Source organism: Malurus melanocephalus, unplaced genomic scaffold, assembly GCF_030028575.1.
Source record: "Malurus melanocephalus ecotype Western Australia unplaced genomic scaffold, MMel_1.1 scaffold_126, whole genome shotgun sequence".
NCBI classification, from domain to species: Eukaryota; Metazoa; Chordata; class Aves; order Passeriformes; family Maluridae; genus Malurus; species Malurus melanocephalus.
Genome location: NW_026623358.1, coordinates 1,474,286 through 1,497,928, shown reverse-complemented (window position 1 = coordinate 1,497,928; position 23,643 = coordinate 1,474,286). Strand labels below are relative to the sequence as shown.

Below are 23,643 nucleotides of genomic sequence, written 5' to 3'. Positions count from 1 at the left end.
AAAAAAAAAAAAAAAAAAAAAAAAAAAGAGCACTGCACCTCATCAACAGTAAGTTTCAAAAGGAAAGGAAAGCCTGAGCTGTATGGCATTATCAAATATGAGCAAAAGTAGCCAAACACATTTTCTGGTGGTTTTTTTATTTTTTTTCCTTAGGCTACAGAGTTCTCAAACCCAAGCAGCTTGGTTTGTGCTTTCTGAGCAAACAGAAGAGTAAACCCAACAGCTCAGAAATGAAGTAGGTATCAGCGGCACGTTTCACTTGCTTTTTGGCTCAGTCACTCAATACTGGTTGCTAAGCAATTTTACTTTTTTTTTAGAGTGCAAAACTACTCACTGCCAGATGGATTAATGAAAATACACACTTGCACTACTTACAACATTTTTCATTTATACTTCTTGATATCCCAGTACTGTTTCTTTCAGTTATTTATTTTCTAAGGAATTACATTCCCAGGTTTGCAAGTAAAAACCCAAATTATAGAGAACCAGGTGGAGGGGAGGAACAGAAAGAAGCTAAGTGTAATTATCAAATTCTTTGGTGGATTGCAGGAAAGAGGTACCTTGAGACATGTGCACATCCTCTGGGACTTGTAGGAAAGACAGCATATCTAGCTCAGCATAGAGATGTGAGGCACCAGGTGACCTGAAGGTGCCTTGCTTTTAACTGGTTTACCTATTTATAACTACCTGTCATAACATTACCTAAGAGAAGACAAGTCATYGCAGGGTTATTTCAGCAGTCAAATAACCATACACAGCCTTTTTTTATTTAYGCTTTGCACACAACAATGCTCTTTCCATTTGCACTTCCAGTTCTTTACAGGGCTGAAACCTGGCACCTGGARTGGTCTTCCAGATTGTGCCCTGGAATGCCACCCAACTTACCTATGGTTTGGTAACTTTTTAGAAGTCATGATCGGAGAGAAATAATGACACGCCATTATGTTCTATCAGTGGTAAAACCAAACTGCGTATCAGCCATCACCAAGGGTGTAATTGCAGCAGGGATAACGAGAGGGGGAGGGGAATCCATTCCCAAATGGAGAAGAAAATGCATCTCTGCCATCTCCAACTTTCTGCCAGCTGAAAAGGGGGAGGAGGGATGGGAGAGACTGCAGAAGGGCAACCAGCAACTCCAAGGCAGCTCYTTTCCCCTTACAGCTGGCAGTGAGCTGACAGGCTCAACATCAAAGAATGTTACAGTTGGGTCATTTTGCGCWCTACTGCTGGGACGTGAGGGAGGCTGCAGTACTGCTGGCTACAGATCCTCCCTCACACTGTCCCCCTTCCCAAACAGAGAAAGTCTGCTTTGATGCAAAGAACCAGCAGAAAGAACTTTATTTTCTTTTTTTTTTTTTTTTTTGAGCAAGTAACCTCTGGTGTAGTTAAGTGTGCTGTTGAGAGAGTTCATAAGGAAAGAAAAGGTCAAGTAAGGAGGGAAAACCACAGGCCTAGTAGGAAAGAAACAGGATAGTTTAAGCATGTGCAGGGTGAACTGAAAGGGACAGCTGAAATCTCAAGGGAGTCATGAGGAAGAGGTGGCAAAGAGGAAGGCACAGTAGAGGAGAAAAGGCAAGGGAAAGGTCAGGTAAAGAGTTGTCGAAGGTTCATCTCAATAACAGGCAGGAGGAGGTGAATACAGGGAGCTGGAGGTGTGTTGGTAGAAACCATCAGGCTGTACACCCATCAATAGTCACAAAAGGCAACGCTGAGACAACGGTTCACYTCATGAAACTAAGTGGACAACATAGGTGCAAGTTTCCTTGCACTTCTGAGGCACAAACCCACCAGAGGAAGCAGGCAACAAGTGAACCAGTGAGAGACTTGCAAAACACCAAGAGCAACATCTCCAGGAGGGACGCCAGAAGCTCCTGGAGAAGGGACAGTGCAGAAGCCTTGTGGGGATGCGCCACGACGCTCTGCAGGGCGAGAGGGCGGCGCTCTGGGACAGAGGAAGCTTCGAGGGGCTCAAGAGAGAAGGGCAGCCGGTCCCCGGCTCACCCAGCTGAAAGGCGCGGGGAGGAAAGGGAGCCGGCCCGCGGGCCAGGGCCGGAGGAGGCSGGCGAGGTGCGAAGGCGCGGGCACCTGGGCAGGGCCGGGCGGCGGCGCCCGGGGAGCACACGGGCGGAGGGCAGGGACGGCCCCTTCCCTCCCTGCCTCCCCCGCCGCCGGTCGCGCCGGGCCGGGCCGCCTCTCACCTGTGTCGAGGTTGAAGGAGATGCGGGCCTCGGCGAGGTAGGGGGTGTCGCTCTTGGAGCGGACGCGGCGGATGGGTCTGCGGTCGATGTCCTCCTCGGAAGATGCCGCCATTAATGTGGGCACGGTGAGCAGCGTGGCCCGGCGAGCTGGCGAGGGCGAGCGGAGGCGCGGGGCGGCCGGGCGAGGAGGGGGCGGAGGGGGAGAGAGGAGAAGGGAGGAGGGAGAGAGGCGCGGGGAGGGGGAGGGGAGGACGGGGAAGGAGAGAGGGAAAGGGAGAAAGGAGCGCAGGGAGGGAGAGAAGGAGGGGGAGAGACAGGGAAAACCCGTCAGGGATCTGCGGACGGGAGCGGCCGCGGCGGCCCTGCCCGCTGCCCCTGCCGAGTCCCGCCTGCCTCCGCTGCGGGGGACGGAGCGCTGTCCCCGGCCCCGGTGCTGCCGGCCCCCGCCCCGAGCAGGGTCCGGCCAGCGCCTTTCCCGCCCCCRGGGGAGGTCCCGGCTGAGGTGCCAAACGCCGCCGATGGGCCGGGCCGGTGGAGGCCACCCCGCAGCAAGCCCGGCGTCCCGAATTGCTTTCTTCTAGCCCTGGGCGTCCCAAAACTCACAGCACATCTGCATCGGGACTCGGTGGGATATCTAATGGTGCATCGTTTCACCTCCTTGCCCTCTTTCCCTGGGCGAACCCATTATGTAAAGTGTATGGTGTGCCCCACCTTGGCAGTTTAAAGTGCCAAAGGGACCGAGGAGCCTGCACTCAACGTCTGAAACTGACCATGGCTCCCAGCCTGGGGCTCGCCTGCTCCAATCACTTCGGCGGGTCTTGGAGGAAAATGTGACCATCTGCAAAAACCAGTGACTCCGTTCTGTGGCTGCAAACTGGGGTCGGTGTTTTGTGGCATCTCGGTTTCTCTATTTAGTGTATCAGCTCTTTATGTAGACGTTCTTACCCTGTGGTTTAAAGGCTGCCTGCCACATTAGGGCTCCAATTTCGGTTGGKTAGTGTAATATAAATAATTAAAAATGCTGTTTAAAAAGCTGGGTAGCACAAAAGTATTACATAAAGTAAGAATTAGACAGTTGAAGTATGTGCCTAAGAGTATGCTAGCTCATCCCATTTAATTCAAGGATTTTTTTAAAAAAAACCCCACTCTGCTTAAAGTCACCAAGTTGAGTGTAATTCCACAATCTTTTGTTTTTATCAACCTCAATGAGAAAAAAAGACCAGGGAAGGAATGCTGGGGCTCAGTGACTCTGAAAMCAGCAATAGTAACACTGGTTGGTCTGAATTTTGAAGCACAGCTCTCCTACTCATTCCTGGAGAGTCAAGACGTCCCTGTTACATGTTTGCCAATTAGTCCTACTGAGGTTTTGGGATGTGCTGCATGWTCTTCAATGGCTGTAACGTTGGGTTTAGCTGAAGTCTGCTGTTAGCTCTAATCCCTTCATAAATGTTCTCAAGAACTTTCATGTTTCTGGAGGCCTGGAATGGATAAGATATATTTTGTTTGCAAATCAGTCCTATTTTGGTGTGATCTCACTATCTCACCTTGGCTAAAACTGGGGAAAAGTTTTAGTTAGCACTTGCAGGAAAATTTTGAAAATTATTCTTGTTCATACATATGCAGGTGCTTGTAGTTAGACAGCCTTAGCATCTTTGGATGTCTGGTAAATCACCGCATCACTTGTGAACGAGGAGGTACCATCTGGTCCATCTACATCTTGAAAATAAGTTTCTAATTAACATCATATGCTGCTTGGGGAAGGTGTGGTCTTACCATTATCAAGGTTGAAGCAGATCCGAGCTTCTTCCAAGTATGGGGTGTCACTCTTAGACCGGAGTCTTCTGATGGGTCTCCGGTCTATGTCATCCTCAGAAGTTGCTGTCACCAGAGTGGGCACAGTGAGAAGAGTTGCCCGACGAGCTGGTGAGAAAAAACAAATGAAGATGAGAATAGCAGGAGAACAGAGAAATTGAAAAGGCGAGAAAGAGATAGGGGAAAAAAAAAGAATAAAAGATGTAAAAATCACTCAGTGAAAGAGATGACCTGTAACAGACAGTWGAATGGGCTATTTGTGTAAGGTCCTTGCCTTACATGGTGTGGAATTTAAGGGTTGCACTGAATGATATCAAGAAAAGACTGTGGTCTTGTGTGCATCAAAGAAATGGGTTATAGCTCTGTTGCTGCCACAGATTGCTTGTTCTAAGTTTCTAGTTTTGCTACTAAGACTATTCTTTTTTCTTCTGAATAGCTGCAGTCTCTCTTCTCCTGATTGTTTTTAAGGCTGTGATACTTGAGTAGTGGAWATATTTAAATGGTTGATTAATTTGCAGAAATCAGTGGAAGCTGTGCTCAGAACATGATGTGATTCTTACTCTTGATATGRTACAACTATTAAAAACTCAGTTTCTTGTTGTTTCTACTTGTGCACTCAGAATTAACAGCTACTTTTTGCTCTTGATAACTTTATGTTTTAGTTTCTTAGTTGTGGAAAAGGGAGAAACATAWTTTTCTTTCAGTAGGATTTCTGTGRACATATAAATCCATTAAAATAGTAAAGTATTCATGTAATCTAGTGAAGCACCAATGGAAAAGCCACGAGGAAATTAAGAATTTATCTTCTGAACACGATTTGAATTACTTGGGTCCATGCATTTGAGGAGGAAAAAGCAAAATATTTAATACTGGCTCATTAAGTAAGCACTGCCCACTCCGTTCACTGATGAAGCAAATGGTAGGGTAGTGAAAAATTACTGTTATCATGCGAATAGAAGCCCTACAATAATCTGTATGTATAAGGAGACTGAATTRATGTTGCAGAGGCAACCTTCATTTTGGCATTGCCCAAGTATTTAGCTCTGGGTCTTACAGCCTTGATAATGTCCCTTTAATGTAGGATTTTTATATGTGAAATGTAATTATGAGTGGCTGTTGAATGTTTTGGGCWCTGAGCCTATAAATTACAAATCACAAACAGAGAAGCCTCTATAAATATATCCACCTAAACTCTCTCTCTGAGTAGATAGAGATTATCACAAATGCTAGTTGGGATGTGGCTGATCACTGARAGCATGAGCACCATGCCCAAGTACTTTCTCCTCCACCTCATACATAACTGGAAAGAGAATTTCTGTTTGAAATGTTACCTTACCTGTAATGTGGGCCTATTAACTTTGTCATGTGGGACCCTGTAAGAGCTTTGGAGCCCAAACCCTGGATGTTTCTTGCTGTTTGGACATTATCTGGCATAATAGTGGCTATCTCAGGGCTTTTGTAAAGCATCTCAATTCAAATTACTAGCAACGAACTATATTTTCCCACTGGGACTGGAGAGCATGACTGATAGTGACTAAGAGCATATTCTTCAATCCRCTAACTGTGACTCTTTCTTTTTGAAGTTTTTTTAGAGTGTCAAATGAAACTTGTCAATCAGTGTCTTTCAGATGCCTAAAATCTGACTTAGGTGTTAGGTATGATAGCATATAATTRGTATGAGTTAACAAAAGCTCAKTTCATGAGCTATTTTTCATGCTCTRTTTTTCAATTTGCAGTATTAYGTAGTTTACTAAACAAGTAAATCTTGCTACTGGAGGTAGCAGTCATTTCTAGTCTAACTTACTTGTTTTCTGCTTTTAAATAGATTTCTTTCAAGTTTTTGCTCATTTCTAATGTAGCATTTGAATTGAAATAAAAGCAAAGGGCAGGAGTTGAAATTGATTTAATGGGGTCAACTATTTAAATTAAGCTAAAGTAAACACTGCAACTAGGCTGTCAACCATTACTCCCTCGTAATCAGGAAGTACAGTAATGATGATAAAAGAGAATGGAAAATTTCTTCTACGGAAAATTTTGYGTACTGCATCATCAAATTTACACRTAAGGAAGATTTATCTATATAGGAAGTCAGCATTTTAAAAATCATCTCATAAAACAACCATGTGAAAGATTTGTCTGTTAAAACAGGCATGATCTAGCTATAGTTAAAGTCAGTGAAAGGGCACCCATGCATTTCAGGCCTAGCTGGATCATGGCATAGGAATCTCTTAGAAAGAAAATCCTAACAACAAATTGCATATACATTTATAGTAAACAGAGAATAAGAGTAGGTTTTTCTATATAATTGTTAATAAATAATTTTTACCTTTTGGGTCAAAATATTGGGATCKGGCTTGTATTCATTTTGACTACAGGTAGGTGGATGCTAGAAAATGTTTMTTGGAGTAATCATTATGTATTACTTTGACAACCGTGATTATCTCCCCTTTGCGCTTATTACCAAAGGAAGTTTTCAAGAATGACTGGAAATTTTAAGTAAACATTGAAAACATTTCAGAGGAAGCTAATAAGTATTAAAACATCTTGCAATAAAAACCTAAGACCAATTCTTACTCAGCCACAGAATTGGAAAGTGTAGCTGGTCACATTCTGGTATCTGCAGAGAGACACTGAATATTAATGCCTGCCATGAATATAACTGTACATACACGTCCTAATGCATAGCAGTCCTTATTTTGAGAATGACTCTGTACATTTTTTAGTAAAGCTGTCAATAGTTGGCCGATGTGACCATTGGGTCCATCACAGATAATCCCCCACTATCTCTACCTTCAGCTGCTCTCTGCAAACCAGCTCAGTCTCTGGGACACACTTTTGGGAGATAGTTTTTCAGGAAAATTAGGAAATATCCTCTTTTAGGTCTTGAAGAAATGGAATGACATTACAATACACATTAAGGGACCCACTTACTCTGCAAATAGATTTGAGACCAGTGTTGAAAAGCTCAATTTAAGGAGTCACTGTAACAGCACATGCAAGGGAAATCAGTCATTTTGTTAAATTATTTCATTCTATTTTCATTGTTCCTCACAGGTTTACACKCCAACTGGCAGACTGCGGCATCTTGTCTGGTATTTGTTAGAAAGGAAAAAAAGTTGCTTATGGAGGGAAAAATACCTTAAAAATATAAATGCTGTACATYATGTGACATATTAGAACTGATTAAATATAATCTCACATTTGTTTGTCTCAAATTATTGTAAGTTACTGAACTGCAATGCAAGTAGGTCTTTGGAAGAAGGGAAAGTAAAATATGTAAATTTTTACATTAGAAGTTCTGAGGCATTTTGAACATATAATTTCAATATATTTAGTTAAGTCTACAGCTGGTCCCAATTTTTGAATACTGCTTAAAATTAGTGAAAACATGAGGGGTGGTTTGCAAAGAATTTTTGATGCTTTCCATCTTTTCATTAAAATACTTTTCCACATATTTTAATAAAAAATATCAGTAGCAATATTTGTTTGCCAAGAACTACCTTTATGTTTTGAAGAGTTGTAGTATTGATTTTTTTAGGAGTTGTAATATTTAGAAAAAGTTTTAGTTGGAAWAATTTCAGAGGTGAAATGGCATCTTCCTAAAAATTAATTAGAGATAATATGAAATATTGGTCTAGATTTTTCCATCTACTTTTACCAATCAKCTTTTATTAAAGTATCTCATGGGTGAAACAAGTACCCTGATCATTTTTGACTCAATAGGGTCTTCATCTAGAAAGCCTATTTTGCAGAGTAGATTTTAGTCTCAAAATGGCAAATCTTTGAAATGTGATGGTTTTTATCTTAGTACAAGTGAAGTGCTGAAATGTTTCTTGTAGATGCCTAGATGTATAAAGGKTATGTTTCTGATGCATACAATCACAAACAAGTTCAAATAACACTGAAGTATCCGTAAGGGGATGCTRGTTTACTTAAGGCTTTTTTGAGGAAAGCCTTGTTTTTCAGGGCAGATTTTGAACAACATTGTAGAATACCTATGAAAATACTTTAATTGCAGTGCTGCTCTTGCTAATTGAATAGGATTCTTTTTCTTGCTACATTTCTTTGCTAGAGAAAGATATRAGCTCTTACTCAGTTCTCCTTCATGCTTTGTGGAGAGGGCTCACCATGTCATAATGTAGATAATGCATGCAGAAATGTATTTTTGGCTAAATGGAAGCTTTAAAAAACATGAGTTCAGGTACATTTTGATTAATCTAGCACATGATATTCCTTTTGTGCTAAAAAAAAAGATAAATATTAGGTTGTGAATATTCTTCCTTAAAGATAGGTCATTCAGTGGGTCCAATTGGATGTTTACCAGGAAAAAAAATCTTTTGRTCTGGTTTAATGCCAACCACTTCACTTTATCAGCTGCATTTAAAACAAGATGAAARGACAACATTTGAGGCATTCAATTTGGGAAATGGAATATGAGTGGCAGGAGAGGCAGAGAGTAGAACATGTGGAGAGGACATAATTTGTCATTTATGAAGAATGATTTAGAGGCTTGTGTCTCCCACATAAACACAGAAGCACATGCATATGGATTGYTCTGTGTCTCCAAAGCAAAGCTGTTGAAATCTTCCTTGATGGACATCGGTAATCTGAAACAAAGCACTTACGTACATCATATGCAAGCACAGACCTGAAGGTTACAAACTACAGTACCCATGCAAAAGGACATCCACATAGATACACACACTCGTTCTGCTGGTCTGGGGTATTTGGGTAAGAGTATGCACAGTGTGCTTAAGTAGCATTTTTTGTACATTTTAGATGAAACTTGTTTGTTKTTTTCTGTTTCCAAAGGCATAGGCTCTTCTGAAATTCTCAATTATGGGGATGTGCCAGAAGAGGATGTGGGATGTGGATTCTGAAAATTTTAAAAAGGATGAAGAAAAGGTTGATATTGATTGGTTACTTAATGGTATTTAAAGGTAATGAAATTTTATGAGGGATGCACATTTGCTATTACTAAATCTTCTAATATTGATGTCAGTCTAAGAACTAGTGACAGCACATGAATAAAAAAAGACCTGAGAGCTATCATAACTTTAAAAATATGTTAACATGTAGAGTGGATTAATCAYAAAATTTTGGTGGATGGAGGAACATCTGCAGTGGAATCATTCTGGATTAGGATCTGGCAATTCTGAAGCAATATGTTTTTAAAAATACTGGACCCAATTTAATATGCTAAAGCAGAAGGGAAGTAGCAATGAACAGTCAACAGTGAGTAAATCAAACATCTAGAATGAATCAGCACTTACTGAATTAAAATAAATGAGCAAAAATGAAGCACAGTGAAATAAATATTGTGGAGACATGTGGAATTAAAACTTTACCTGCGAGTGCTTTATTAAACCTTATGATAGTTTGATAAACCTTATGATATAAACCTTAGAAGAATGATTTCCTGAAATTATTTGAGCAGCCATACCTTATGTGTCTATACAAACTTGTGTGTCTGTTACCCTTGGCCATATGTATTATATTTTTATATCCTTTTTTTCTTCCTTTACATTTTTTATTCACTCCTAATGAATATAAATTTATCAAGTAAATTGCAGGAATGTTACAAACAATAAAAGTGTACYTAATATAAGTGTAGCTGTAACTTATTTATAGGTATAATAGGTAGCTTAAGATAAACCATCAAGAGGGTTTTGTTCAGTTATTTAAATATGCACAGTGTATCTTACCAAATGGCCTAGCAAGCAACTTCAAGGAATGTAGGAGAATCTTCAAAATAATTAACACAGTTAATTTTAAGTTGGCGTGCCCTGCTGATGCAAAAGGATCCAAGACAGGAAAAATGGATGCACAGCTCTCCAGGAATTTAGAAAGTATTCTATTCTTGAGTCAGAAGTTGCGTGAGAGCTGAATCCAGACTCCCAGCAGGGACCTGAGAGTCCCACTGTGGTRCAAAGGTGGATTCCTGCAGCTTCGAGTGGCGTCCTGACAACACAATGTGCAGCTCACCCCATTGGGTTGTGGCATGGTGTTGCTAGAGGCACCAAGAGAGGGGGTGAGGCTTAAGGCCCATTCCATCAGTTTCATGGCTGCAGAAAAGTGCTATGTGCTGTCTGTGATGGGGAAATCTCCTTTTATGGTGGTATCTGAAGGCTTCACTCATATTGTACTGGGAAGGAATMATTTTTCTCTCTTAGAGTTCATCTAGGGGCTCAACCCCCTTATGTACAATGGGAGGGAGGGAGGTGTTCCTTATTTCTTAATCCTGAACGAGCCTAGATGAGAGCCAGTACCAGCAGCAAGGGYCCTGTGTGCACTCCCTGTGCACAGTTTAATTGGCCGTGATCAAGGCAGGCTCTCTGGCATGGTACAGCTATTGGAGAGAGTGGCTTCAGAGCCCCTGACCAGCTTGGGAAAACAGCAAGAAGYCTCAACAGCTGCCTCCTCCCTGCTTTTGGAGTTAGACTTACACTGAGGCCCCTGCTTGTTTGGTGACAAGGCTGCAGCTGTGCCTGTAGGTGGCTGCATTCCCCACTGATCCACATCCAGATTGCTGACCTCATGTCCTACTCAGTCTCGTATCTGCCTCATCACCATGGACTTGTCTGAGGGTCTGGTCTCCTGGCTGAACCCGGTGGCTGTCACCAGACCTGCTCTGCTCGTGTGCTGGCATGCTATACCTCTCATAGTTGAGGCTGTTGCCTCCGCCTGCTTTGGTGACTCTGGACTTAACTCTCCCTTATGGAGCTGCTCACTTCTGCTGCTCCTCAGTGCCTGCCTGCTCAGCTCTGTCAAATGTGAGGTCTTTCTTTGCATTCCCAAAAACACAACTTTCAAATAGAGCTTCAAGATCAATGATATCTCTCCAAAGCAGACTACAGCCAAGACAGAACCTGCACATTTGCAGCTTTGGATTAGAGCTTTACCCATTTTTGAGGAAGTTACTCCCTTTTCTGAATTAGGTCYTTTCTTGCCTGTCAACATGTCATTCTTCTATGCAAACAAATGCCATCATCACAGGCATCTTTCACTCAAGTTTACATCTAGGCTTTCATAATCAATATAGATGCAAGACCTATATTAACCCAGGGAAGATATCTAAGGTTAGGTGAACCCTGTTCTTTAAATTACTTTTTCTGATATATGCCGGGCTAGTCAGAGCTCTTAGGTGGAGACATCTTCATTGAGGTTACCTAAGGCATAAATGTGCTAAATCCTATTCCAAGCCCCATTATATATTTTCAGCCCTTGCAGCTGAAAGCCATGATACRTTTGTAATTAGAATACATTTGCAGCTGGGAATAACCAGTATCTTCCACACACTTCAGAGAGAGAAGGCTTTATTGAAAATGAAACTCCAGCCTCAGGCTTAGATTTCAGATTCAGGCTTTCCAAGGGCAAGGGGCTGGATCCAAGGGATCACAGTCCTTTCTTTCCTGTTTCTGGTTTGCAGATATATCACCAGGTATTACGCACTTGGCAAGGACATCCCACCAGCTCCTAGATTCCAACATACAGTACAGCAGAGACAGTCAGGAGGGTTGCAGAGCTTAGGATATTTCTGGCTTGTGTTTGAAGACTACAGCCAGCTGGCTTCACTTACCAAGTTTTCTAAATCTAGCTAATCCTGCTGCTAGATCCAGCTTTTGTGACTTTTCCATCCCTCCTGCTTCACTTTCCTTGAAGGAAACAGGGAACAGCTGTTGGAACAGCGGATACAGACTGAATGGCCAAGCATTTCTCTTTCTGTGCTCAACCCATGAAAGTGAGGTGATGGCTGCTCCTGCAGAGAGAATGGGAGAGGTGGCAGCTCATAAGGTAACACCTCTCTCCTCCTACTCTACAATAGCRAAGGCAGTTCTGCATCTTTCTGCAGGAGCAGGGACAAGGTGTGGGTGTCAGTGCAGGCAGCAAGGCAGAGAGAAMCAGWGGGTTAGTTGCTGAAAGAYGAAGCTCTGTTTCAGTCTTTTTGGTGAGGTCAGAGTATCCTGCATTCAACTGCACAAGACCTGAGGCCTGCTGGAATTTGACATAATTGGTTGTCAGTGCCATCATAGCTCTTTGAGTTCCTTCCCAGCATTTTGCAGTCCTATTCCTTYCCTCTCTTCCACCCACAAGGAGTGGGTACAGATGAGAATTGATGAGATTGCTGGTTCCTAATTTTTTTGCCAAGGGATAGATGTACACATGACAGATCGAGAGTCATCCCCTGCTGATGACATTTGTATCAAGGAATACTTTCCTGCATAATGGATTTTTTTCTTTGTTTTGGATTAATAACTGATCAGTACAAGCAGTTTTATATGTGCTAACAACRTAATTTCTTCAAGTATGGGTAAGATAATTTCTTTTCTCTTGCTTAGTTGGAAATAGTTACAGTGAAGGTCACTTGCACAACTCTTACTAGTCACCTTGTGCACATGACTGTAATAGACTTTTCTTGCATGAGCACATATTCTTTCTTCCACAGTTGCCTCTATGTGGCAGCACACAGGGATGCTGTTGGTGATTAGCTGTAGTTTGTAAAGCAATAAGATGTAGATTCCTGAATTTTAGATTCTATGGAATATAAATAGTTTGTTCCCATGGAGATAGCACAGAATGTTTATGGTTGGAAGGGATCACAGGAGGTTGTCTAGTCCAGGCCCTCTGCTCAAACAGGGTTGAATAACATATTTCAATATTACTTCTGTAGCAATGCCCARGTGTTTGTTGCATTTCAGAGATGGAGAAAAAGCTGTCAGTCATTGCCCTCGGCTTTTTTCCCCTGGTTTTGTGGTGCTTACTATTTGCTTCTGTTGTTCAATTCAGGAGGCTGTGTTGTCAAGAGAGAGGGAGAAAGGCTTTCTGCAGCTGGTACAGATAAAAATGTATTACAACAACTGAGGCAGGAGCAAGGCAACAAAGCATGTGTCAGGCAGCAGCACCTCAGCTGAGCCAAGGGTCAGAGGTTGTACTGACCCCATGTATGCTGGGATGGTGACATCCCCTGGGTGGATTACATCTTCCTCTGGGAGAAYGACCTCCAAAGGGAAGGCCAAACTCTGTTGCCCAGGCTTTGAATTGGATCAGCAACCAATGAAATTAATAGAAACAGGCAGTRTGTAGAAACAAAAAATGGCTGGTAGAGCTACTTGGCTCTTACATTTTTCTTGAATTTAATATGGTGTTTAAAGTTWAAGGAAAAAAGAACACTTCTCTCTGAAATTGCAAGTTTTCTCCAAAAATAGAGGTGGTGAGAAAAAAAGTGAAGAGACTTGACCAAAAATATAATCTGTGTCGTGAACAGGTCTCAACTACATTAAAGCAATGGATCTTGGTTACTCTTCCCCTCTCACCCTGCTGCTGCTCTGTGGGGGCCAGCATTTCACAGGGGATGATGCAGACCAGTGAGAGCTGCTGTTTGCAAACCATGGCGGGGACTGCCTCAGGGCTTTCCCAAACCAGTTTTTCCTGAACAACAGCACTCTATGATCCTGACAGCACTGGGAAGAAAAAGGAGGAAGGCAAAGGGCACCACAGATTTAYATCAAGCTGTGGGCCATTGCTGTCTCCTCTGTCTAGTCCATTTGGGTTCTGTGGCATCGGAGCCTGGATCCTGGCAGCTCTTTTTGCTCCTGCAGCACACCCAACAGCTCTCATAGCTCTTCCTTATCCTCTGAGAGGGCAGATCAACCCTGCCATTACTCTTCTTGTAGTCCCTTTTAAAGCCCGTGCATTTTAAAGGCCTTACCCTGTGCCTTTCAACATTTAAATATGTCTGAAAGTCTGCCACTGGCCCCTCTCTGGTCCTATACATTTTAACTGTACAGTTAAACTAGTCATTTTCTGAGTCAGTGACAGAGTTTCTTACCTTGGGCTCCTTGACTGTAAAACAGTCTGTGAGCAGACTCGACATCCAAAAAGTAGTCCATGTTGAAGGTGCTTTATGTTTGTGTACAAYACTCTGGTATGAACAATCAGTCAGATTCCTAGGAAAGATTACAGAGATGTCAGAGAAAAAAGCTGGTGGGTTTCTTTGTGGAAAGAACTGTGTTGGCAGTCACTAAAGTACTTCATTTGGCATATTAGGGTCAAAGTATTTTCAAATCACTATTTATAGAACTTCATAAGCATMCTTTTCTGTTTTGAAATGTTTGATTCAAATCCTTATCTAAAGGCAAAAAAGAGAAGTGCTACTGCAGTATAAGAAGGAATCCTAACATTTTCCTAGTACAATCACCTGTAGCCTAGTCACAGTCTCCGTTCCTTAAGACACATACTTGGATTCATCTGCCTGTTATATTTGCTCTTAAATATAAAATCAGAAAAGCTCAGGACAGGGACCTCCTTTAGCCAGATTCACTGCCAGCACCTCTGAGTAGGCACTACTATAACAGATATATAATATATGTAGAGATATATATATATATATTGTGTTCATGCCACTTACGCCAAAACACTGCAGTAGAAAGCAAGACACAAAATTCTGGATATTTCACTCCACCTAAACAGACCAGAAGACAACCCTGCCTTCCCTCTGTCCTCTTGCTGGCCAGAAGTAACAACAGAACATTCCACCATCAGTTTTAAAAGATAYGGTAAAAGCAATCATTAAGAAATGGTAGGCTACTTCTAGCACTGTTTTATAGCTAAGATTCGTATTTTTGATATTGTTTTGAATCTCGCATCTGTCAAGATCCTAGATTACAGCTCTCCAAGATGTACACTGAACTATCTTTGCCCCTGTCTGGCAGAGTTCTTGGAATGATAGTGCGACCCTGCTCCAGCTTCATTACTACTTTCTGCATTTTATTATACTCTTAAAAACTTGCATAGAAAAAACAAGATTTGCMGAAAACACATAACCCAGTTCTCTCACCCACACCTCAGTTCACCACAGCATATAATCATAAGCACAAACAACTCTAAACAACGTGTATTTTAAGACAGACAGACAAAAATACCTCTAGTCCTTTTCCGTGCAAATCTAACAGAAAGGTTTGGAGCARGGAGTCTGACTCTTGCTTCAAGTAATTCCTTTAATTATGCTGTCAAAAAATCAGGAAACCGGGTTTCCAAAGCTTTCCCTTTTTCCTTTGATTCAGTTTTCATCGACAGACATGCAGTTCTTTCCAAAATTCAGAAGTCTGTCCTGATGAGAAAACTTTTACGTTCCTCAGCAATTCACTTTACTGTAGCACTCCCAAAACASAAATGATACTTACTGCAGAGTATCAAGGGCTGTCTGGCAGTGGTRTAAGCTCCAGTAGTTTCAAGGAGGATTTCTTTGATCTTACTAAATGTCCCCAGTGTAAGCAAACAATTTTGATTGTTTGATTGGAACTCTGATGAATAATGCATAACGTCAACTGGACTTCCTTTATCAGATAAAAATGGCCAGGAGATGTTGTTACTTAGCAACAGGAGGTGACACTACGTTCATCTCCCCCACTCCCCCTTCGTACTAAAAATTTAAGCCTCTGGTTTTGATTTGATAGAAACTTTCCCAAGGGGAAAAAAAAATCTTAAAATTAAATATTAAGTTTCCTTTAGAATTTGTTTTACACTTYGATGTTCCTTGTTGCATCTCATATTCTGAGATATTTTTAATGTTTCATAATGGTTAAATTTAAAYATAACATTGTGTTTTGTCTAATAATTTGCTTTCAGTAAATAAAATACCTGCTTTCTCTAGAATTTACCATAAGGGTAACGAGATTGTTTTGCTATAAATATAATGCAAATAACATCTTGAGAAGAGAGCAATTTCTTATCTGGTACTGCTTGTTGGACAAGACAAACAGAAAAAAACAACAAAATATTCCAGTGATGGTATGAAATATGTAGAATATCGAGAAACCTTTCCTGTTACAGAATTCCTACTTCAAGTAATTAATTCATTCTTGAAGGAGCTCTAACATCTGATAAAAGCATTCTCAAGGAATCGTTGCATTTCTGCTTAAGATAAAGCCTTTTACAAAATACACAATGTAGCTTTTTWTAGGAAATGCACACTGACAAAAAGCCAAAGCACTGAAAGATTTTAAAAATAAATAAATAAAATCAGATACAGAAGTACTTACCAGTGTTACTGACCTCTTTCCATCCTACTGTCATGGAATAAGACTAAGCAAATGCAACCCGATCTGTGAGCCAGAATGAACAGCTTCTAATTTTCACTTCAACCTCGAAATCAAGAGTACTAAATAGAGAAAGGTGACGGATCTGCTGTTTTATATTATGATGAAATGAAAGCTCTTAGCACAGATCTGAGTAGAACTGCTTTTTTTTTTTTATACTACATTAGCCTGCTAATTTAAGGAAAGTGAAAGGCTTTGTTTTACTGTCTTTTATCTGTTCTCTTTGCTACCCCCACAATTTAATTTGCATTTAAAATTATTCTTATGTCTCCACTGCATTCCAAGGTATGGAGCATTTTCTGATCACGATGAATGTTCAGTGTGTTTTTTTGTGCAATGCCACTTTTATTCTGAGCCAGAAACATGGTGAGTAATTATAATTGCCAGCTATTTTCTAGAARGAAATACAGAGTGGTTGTCTGATACAGTTTTTGATTTTTCCTTCATTTAGCAGCACATTGCAACAAACTACTCAGTCAAAGCATCAGTAAAAATAAAAAACAAATAGCTCAGTGTCATGGCATGATAGCTTAAACATGCATATCCATAGACTGTGAAAGCAGAGAATGTTTATACCTAGAGCTTTYCAATTATAATTTACCTTTCAGAAGTTTAGAAGTGAGCTTGAATGGCTAATAAACAGAAATACAGCAGTTATCTCTTGGTGGCTTCCAGCTGATCTAGTTTAGCATTATTGAAGCTGCACACRGTTTGGAATCCTGATCAAGCCAGGCAATAGGGGCTAGCAAGGGCCATGCTATTAAGTTGCTTGGGCATCCCTCACAAGAGGATCAGGACCCTCCTTTTTCTARCAGGTCTTTGAGAAGTTCCCCAGAGCTTTTTTGGACGTGAGTAAGAAATTGAAGAAGGCAGTGATAAAGTGATCCTYTGATAAATTTAAACTCAGGAGTGCTGGTCAAGAGAAATGTCAATAAGCAGACTTGGTCTTCCCATTTCTGCAGATATTTTGCTCAAAAGGTCAGATATAAATGCCTTCTGAAATCCATTGCCACCAAACATTACTGGTGCTCAAAATTGTGGGTTCTCAAAGATTAGATTTTCTTTGCAGTATCAGAAAACACTATATCAAGTAGCATAGGATTTTTTTTTGTTTGTTCATTTGCAAGAAGATGAATAATACCCTCAGAGTACAGGGGTGTTTTTTGGAGCAGGTTAGAAAGTAAGAATCCCCATGGAATGGATTACTAAATGGCTTCCCATTCCTAAGACTTCTTATATTCTTTTCCAGAGCACCCAGACAGCATCAAAGATAAGGAGAAGCAACGTGAGCTGCAAGTAGAGTCTGGTATGGCTGTTCCTACACTGGCAGTCCACTAAATATAGTTGGATTGAGTAGGTGTCTCACCATGCCACCTTAGTAGTGGATCTGGTTTACCAAACTGTGTTCCTGTTTTCAGAGATCTGACAAATATTTTTATTCCTAAACACAAATTAAAGCAAAAACAATCAGCAAGAACACTGCAAGCTGCTTTCTTTGCATTTTAGAGAGTTGCTAGCACCTCCCTCYATGCATTTTGGAGGGTTTGTATTTTTCATGTTGACTACTACATGTAATAGGTTCCTCCAAGATGGCCTCTGATAATAATTTGATCCATTATCTTACGGAACAGGGGCCAGTTGCCCGTTTAGCCCAGCTGTCTTTTTTTCAACAGACAACCTTTAAAAAGAAGAGCACAGAGATTGGCAGGGAAATCTCTGGCAGCACAGAGATTCAGAAGGGAAATAGAAGACAGGAACATCATTYACTCCAAGGATCTTATATCTGCCTATTTGCAAGCAATACGGAATAATTTTSGTTTTTCCTAGGGACATGATCTCCTAGTCTGAAGAAGACTAAAACAACTACAAGCTTGCATGCTGGAGAATGTTTTGTAGCACCTGTCCTTTTGCCTTTGATCCTCAGTATCCTGCTGATSCTCTTTGCTATGTCCCTTTCAATATGCATTGTCATCTTCCACCATGAGTGGCAAACAGAGTAATTGAAATCACCAACAGCCTCTCTACTGACCATTGCAAGATCATCCATCTTGATACTTTCATCCGTTTTAGGGATTTTCAGTTTATTTTAAATTATAGTGCAGCATTTCTGATGACTGTTAWGAGCTCTCTCCAGCATGGGAGCACTTAGCAACAAGAAAGGTAACAATGCCTATATATTTATATGCTTCTGTAGCATTCATCACCATGAGGGAAATCCTTCTCTGCCTGATTAGAAAACCTCTAGGATGGTAGTGTGGGCTCAGATTTGACCCACAGTCCAAGAAGGGCTCTACCCTCAGAAACAGAAATCTAGTACATCCAGTTCAGCTGAAAAGTCTACATGTTTAGAAAAATGTACAGGTGAAACAGATCTGTTTTAAGTATGACCCCCAGATCAGGCTTCACATATCCCTGAGGTTCAGTGGGAAAGTTCACAGCTCAAGTGCACAGCTCTTGTGCTAATGCACAGTCCATTGAGATGTGCACTCTGGTTTAGTTTCCAAAGAACAGCAGAGCATCTCAGGGGACAAGACAGAGAAGGGCAGCACTAGCTGGAACCAGAAACTGTAYTCTCTAGCTCTCTGAATGTTTTTCCTGTGCTCTGTCAAGGCCTGAAGSCAAACTTGCAAAACCTCTGCTATTGACTGGACCTCTTATATCAGCATAGATMCCTGTTTAGGATAACAGGTGCAGTGATTCCGTAACATGCACAGATATCTGTATAGAACTAGAGAGAGATTGAATGCTTTGTGGGCTAGCCCATAATACCAACCAATTGAACTCTGCTAAAGAAATGCTTGGGAAAAGCCTGTCACACTTAGGAAAAATCTGAAGCCATAATTCCTCATCATGAGCTTTAGTAACCTACTACATCACATTTGACTTTTTCCCAAACTAAAAAAAGAAAACCAACAAAAAAAMCCYAAAAAACCTCCCAAATCTCAAGAGGAATGTAATTGAACGTTGGCATTTAAAAGGAGTGAGAAAGGAGTGAGTATCCTTCTGGTTCTCTAACAGATATATGTAGGCATTGGGCTGAGGTTTTTTCCTACYCTGAACTCTCTATTGAGAACAGAACTGTTACTGTAATGACTCAGAGCCTTGAAAAAAGAGTCTGCTGCTGRCAAACACTAATATTAACCTGAAAGAAAGTGGGAGAGAGAATGTAATGTGTGACTGAAGAAGTGTAGGCAAGGTGATTATTACAGAGAGTTGTTTCCTGAGGGATACATTCAGAATAAAGGAAAAATATAAAAGTTTAAGCCCCTAAGCTCTGAAGAATGGGCTTTWAAAAAAATTATAATTATTAGTCTTGTACTTAGATATGTTAAAAAGAGAGGATTGCTAGCAAAATTAGGCCACAAATATGTTCTCTATTTCTTATTTGTAATGCAAGACAGATATTATGATGCACACAACAAACAGTAAAAGAAAAAATACTCAAATGAGGTTTACAGATTCTTGACAGGGATAGACACTATCATTGATGGTTTCAGAAATTTCTACAAATTTTGTACAACTCCATCTTGGTATCCTTAGGCTGRAACAACATAGGAATTTTAAGAGAGATGTCCAGAAAAAGGTACTTCTGGTGSCCCAGTATTTACTTTTAATGCTGCTGCCATAAAAATTATCAATATCTAGAAACAGTAATGAGAACATAAAGGTAGTTCTGGCTCTTGAAATCAGTGGAAGGTTTGGTTTGTACTTTCATAGCATTGGGGTCACTTTCTTGTTCTTTCGGTCCAAAGCAAGAACTGCATGGATTCCAATGCAGATGACATGAACTTGGAAGGAGGAAGCTACAGCATCATGTGTCACGAACAAGAAGTTCAAGAAGTTGCTAATTGAAAAAACCTTTWAAGTGCTGTCATTGAGAACAAAGGTTAGGTATCCTGCATAGTAAAAGTCTATTCTAAGATGATGTATCGCAATTTGAAACGCCTTCATCTGAGGGAGAAGTTGAAGTCATAATTATATGATAAACAGTGAGGAGAGAATTTGGGAGAGCACATATGTTAAAGCCTAATGCTCTAGTCCTTATACAGGCAGAAATTCTTCTGCTTTAATAGACCTTCATCCTTTTCCTCAATTACATGACCAGATTTTTTTTTTTTCCCTGTATCGAACTACACAGGAGTGGAAGAAAAGGAACTTTCTGTAGTTCACTCCCACGGGTGACTTGGTGGAAGTAGTGAAACACAGAGCTATCTCTGGCAGGGAAAGTGGAGGAAACTAGTGAAATAGATAATTTGGGTAAGCCTTCCTTCAATGCCCCACCAATGTTCAGCAGTTGAGGAGGTGGAGGCATTGCTTTTGACTTCCTGCTYACTTTTCAATGAGTTCTCTCAAAGGAACTTTAAAAGGATCTAAATGGGCAGCTGGAAACAAAGATAACAAAATCATCTATCCTCTGTGCCCTCCTGTCACTGAGCAGTCACCAAAGCTATCCCCATGCACAGGATAGCATGGCTGGGCAAATATGTAAGAGGGAATGCCTTTATTTTGCATTAATACAGGTACTATCTCAGTCTTCACCTTCCTTGAAAGAAAGGGAAAACTAGCACCGGGAARCTAGAAACAACTGCATACTCAGAGTCTCCTGATGGCATTTGAAAAATTGCACTGAAAATTGCACATAAACCTGGTTTTAGTCGGTTAGTGGTTTAAATGGGATAAACAATTCCAAAGAAACTCAGCAGCTGGGCATAAATACAATAACATGATTACAGTCAATAAAAATTTAAGACTTGCAATCTGGCTAGAACAAAATCAAATAACTTTTTTGCCAAGTGACGTTGTTAGGCAAAGACATAACTATGAAGTATTAATGAATCTACAGGTGTAGTTCTCAAATAACATGACTTGATTTAATATTCATAGGGCACTGTACATGCATAGATAAATAATACATCTCAATGCCAGTCTCTGAATAATTTACCTTAAAATCATAGAAGTGTGGAATGGTTTGGTTTGGGAGGRACCTTAAAGATCATTTAGTTCCAACRCCCCTGCCAYGGGCACAGGCACCTTGCACTAGATCAGGTTGCTCAGAGCTGCATCCAACCTGGCCTTGAATATTTCCAGAGATAGGGCATCCTGATCCAGTGCTTTGCCACCCTCACAGTAAAGATTTTTTCCTATTGTCTAATCTAAACCTCYCCTCTTGCAATTGAWAGCCAATTGCCCCTGTCCTATCACTACATGGCATTGTAAAAAGTCCCTCTCCATCTGYCCTGCTGGTCCTCTTTAGGTACTGGAATGTTCGAAGATCTCCATGGAGTCTTCTCCAGTCTGAACAACCCCAACTTTCTCTGCCTTCATAGGAGAGGCACTCCAGSCCTCTCAGCATCTTTGTGGCTGTCCTCTAGACTTGTTCCAACAGGTCTGTGTCCTTCTTATGCTGGAGGCTCCCAATCTCCCTGTTTTTATACTGTGTTATCCTCCATCCATTTCTGTTATGGTTTGGTGTACAATGAGAGCTTCAGGAAAAACAGCCACTGGTGTTAGGTCTCCTACCTTCTGTTGCTCTGGAACYGCTGAGGAGCTGTATCTTTCACGATGGGAATATTTATAGGATTTGTAACAGGTGAATATAACAGATAATATTGTCAAGGTATCTTGAGAACTCCTGGACAAATATTACTGTACCTCACTACTGGAGTTTTTCAAGAGCTTACCTGTATTTCAACTTGGTTTGAATACAATTCTTTTTAATGTGCGCAGGTGGGGTAGTTTACTGCATTTCATATATGTGAATATATGCAACTACATATTGCTGTGGTCTCCATGCTTTTTTGAAGAACTTTATCCTGCATAATGCAGGTCTATGTAAGGTCAAAAACGACAAGCACAATGTCAGAAGAACCTAGTTCTTTCTCTCTTAATGATAGTGAAACTGTAGTGCTGTCAAGTTACTTCTGTCTGATATCAAAAGTATGGCACAAAAGAGGAATATGTATTGCAGCTATTTGTTCCATTAACATGATGAGGGCTCCATGAGTTCTCCTGACTCCTCAGACATGCCTTTCTGCCCACAWCCTCCTCCTCCTTCACCATGTACTGCAGGCTTAGGAAAGCACTTAAAACTTTGTGTTCGTGATTTCAAATAATTTCTTCTTGTCTTTGAGAAATCCCTCTTTGCACCTTTAGCAGGAGTTTGTAGGACTAATACTAAATTTACATTGCACTATGGAACAGCTGATGATGATACTCTCCTCCAGTTTCTTCAGCTTGACAAAAGAGCAGGTCTTTTAACAGAACACCAGACTGGAGATGGTTTCTAAAACACTACATGCAAGGACAGTCCAGTGTTTTGTGTGGGTTGCACTTGTTTTCAATCAACCCTGTTGCAAAGAAAAATAAGGCATTTTTTCTGTTTTCAAAATTTCACTAATTATTAGAGACACTAGAGTCACGTCAGTGAGGTGTATCCCCATGAACTGACACAACAGTGTGTCAGGCAGACTACAAATAACTGCCCTGACAAATGACATYTCACCATCTATGAGTGGTCTTCTCAAAATAACATTCAATGTTTGCTCAGTGGTCCACAGGGTGATGAGTAATTTTAATAAAATGTCGCYCTTGGGAGAATGAAGAAGAAAGGTACTTGTGGCACACCATAGAGGTCAGATTGGAAAAAAAAAAAAAAAATTCACAGGTGTTTCTTTAAATACTTACTAAAAGTTAATGGAAAGTGAATTTAGATTATACTCAGTAKGTACACTGCCTCAGTTTCAATCCTTGTGAGGCAGATTTTTCTCTTATAGACTACCTTCTGAAACACAAAGTTGTATCATTCACCTTCTTGATTGACTCTCATCTACRTATCGTGTAGTAGTAATTTCTAAAGCATTTACATGTTYCAGTTAGCAAAGCCAGCAAGTGCCCCTTGTATGGCACACATGCCATCCACATAAAATTTCCTGGGAGCTGAATGCCAGCTAACTTCACAGTTGGCATCTTACTTCTGGTCATGCTTGGCAGGARTAACAGCTTTTAYATYGGATGGCTGTGAGCTTAAAGCACATGCTGAGATACACCTCAGAGCTTTTTGACATGATCATATGGAAGCTCAAATKGTGACTATAAATCACAGGGCTTGCTTTCAGTTGATTTCCAGTATCKGAGCCAAGTGGTTGTAAGAGTGAGCAGATCAAAAAGCCTGGTCTGACAAGCGGGTGTCACCAGTCCCCTTGTAATTGGAGTGTGYGCAGCAGTAATTGCAGGACATGGTTTTCTGTGGGTTACTATTGCAGCAGATTTACAGATACTGCTCAGGARAGGTTGTGGTCATGGCTGCTGTGTWGCACAACAAAAGGAAATKAGAAGCTTTGAGCAGCTGTGGAATTACAGCCCTGAAGCTATAAAGAAGCATGTTTTGTAGAGGTCAGTGTCTCTACAGAGAGGTGAAGGTGATACATGGTCTGTTAAGGAAGAGACCAAGCATCTTTCTTGAGAAATATTAATTTAATATTTCCCCCTTCCCTATAAAGGTATCCCAGGGTAATAACAATAAAACTCCCTTCCCC

General features: G+C 40.9%; 1 protein-coding gene across 2 annotated transcripts in view; it reads right to left on the bottom strand.

Moving 5' to 3' along the window:
- The window catches only part of PHACTR1 (phosphatase and actin regulator 1), a 304,815-nt gene extending 289,518 nt beyond the window's left edge, over positions 1–15,297 (bottom strand). The window contains exons 1-4 of one of the 2 annotated variants that reach the window (XM_057370450.1): positions 15,194–15,297; positions 13,840–13,957; positions 3,972–4,118; positions 2,199–2,345 (exon numbers count right to left, since the gene is read on the bottom strand). In XM_057370450.1, coding sequence (XP_057226433.1) covers positions 2,199–2,345; positions 3,972–4,118; positions 13,840–13,900 — 355 coding nt within the window. In that variant the 5' untranslated portion in view covers positions 13,901–13,957; positions 15,194–15,297. Of the gene's footprint in view, positions 1–2,198; positions 2,346–3,971; positions 4,119–13,839; positions 13,958–15,193 lie in introns of those variants that run through there. The other variant, XM_057370452.1, reaches the window with a different exon arrangement.
- Between the last annotated feature and the right edge of the window lie 8,346 nt (positions 15,298–23,643).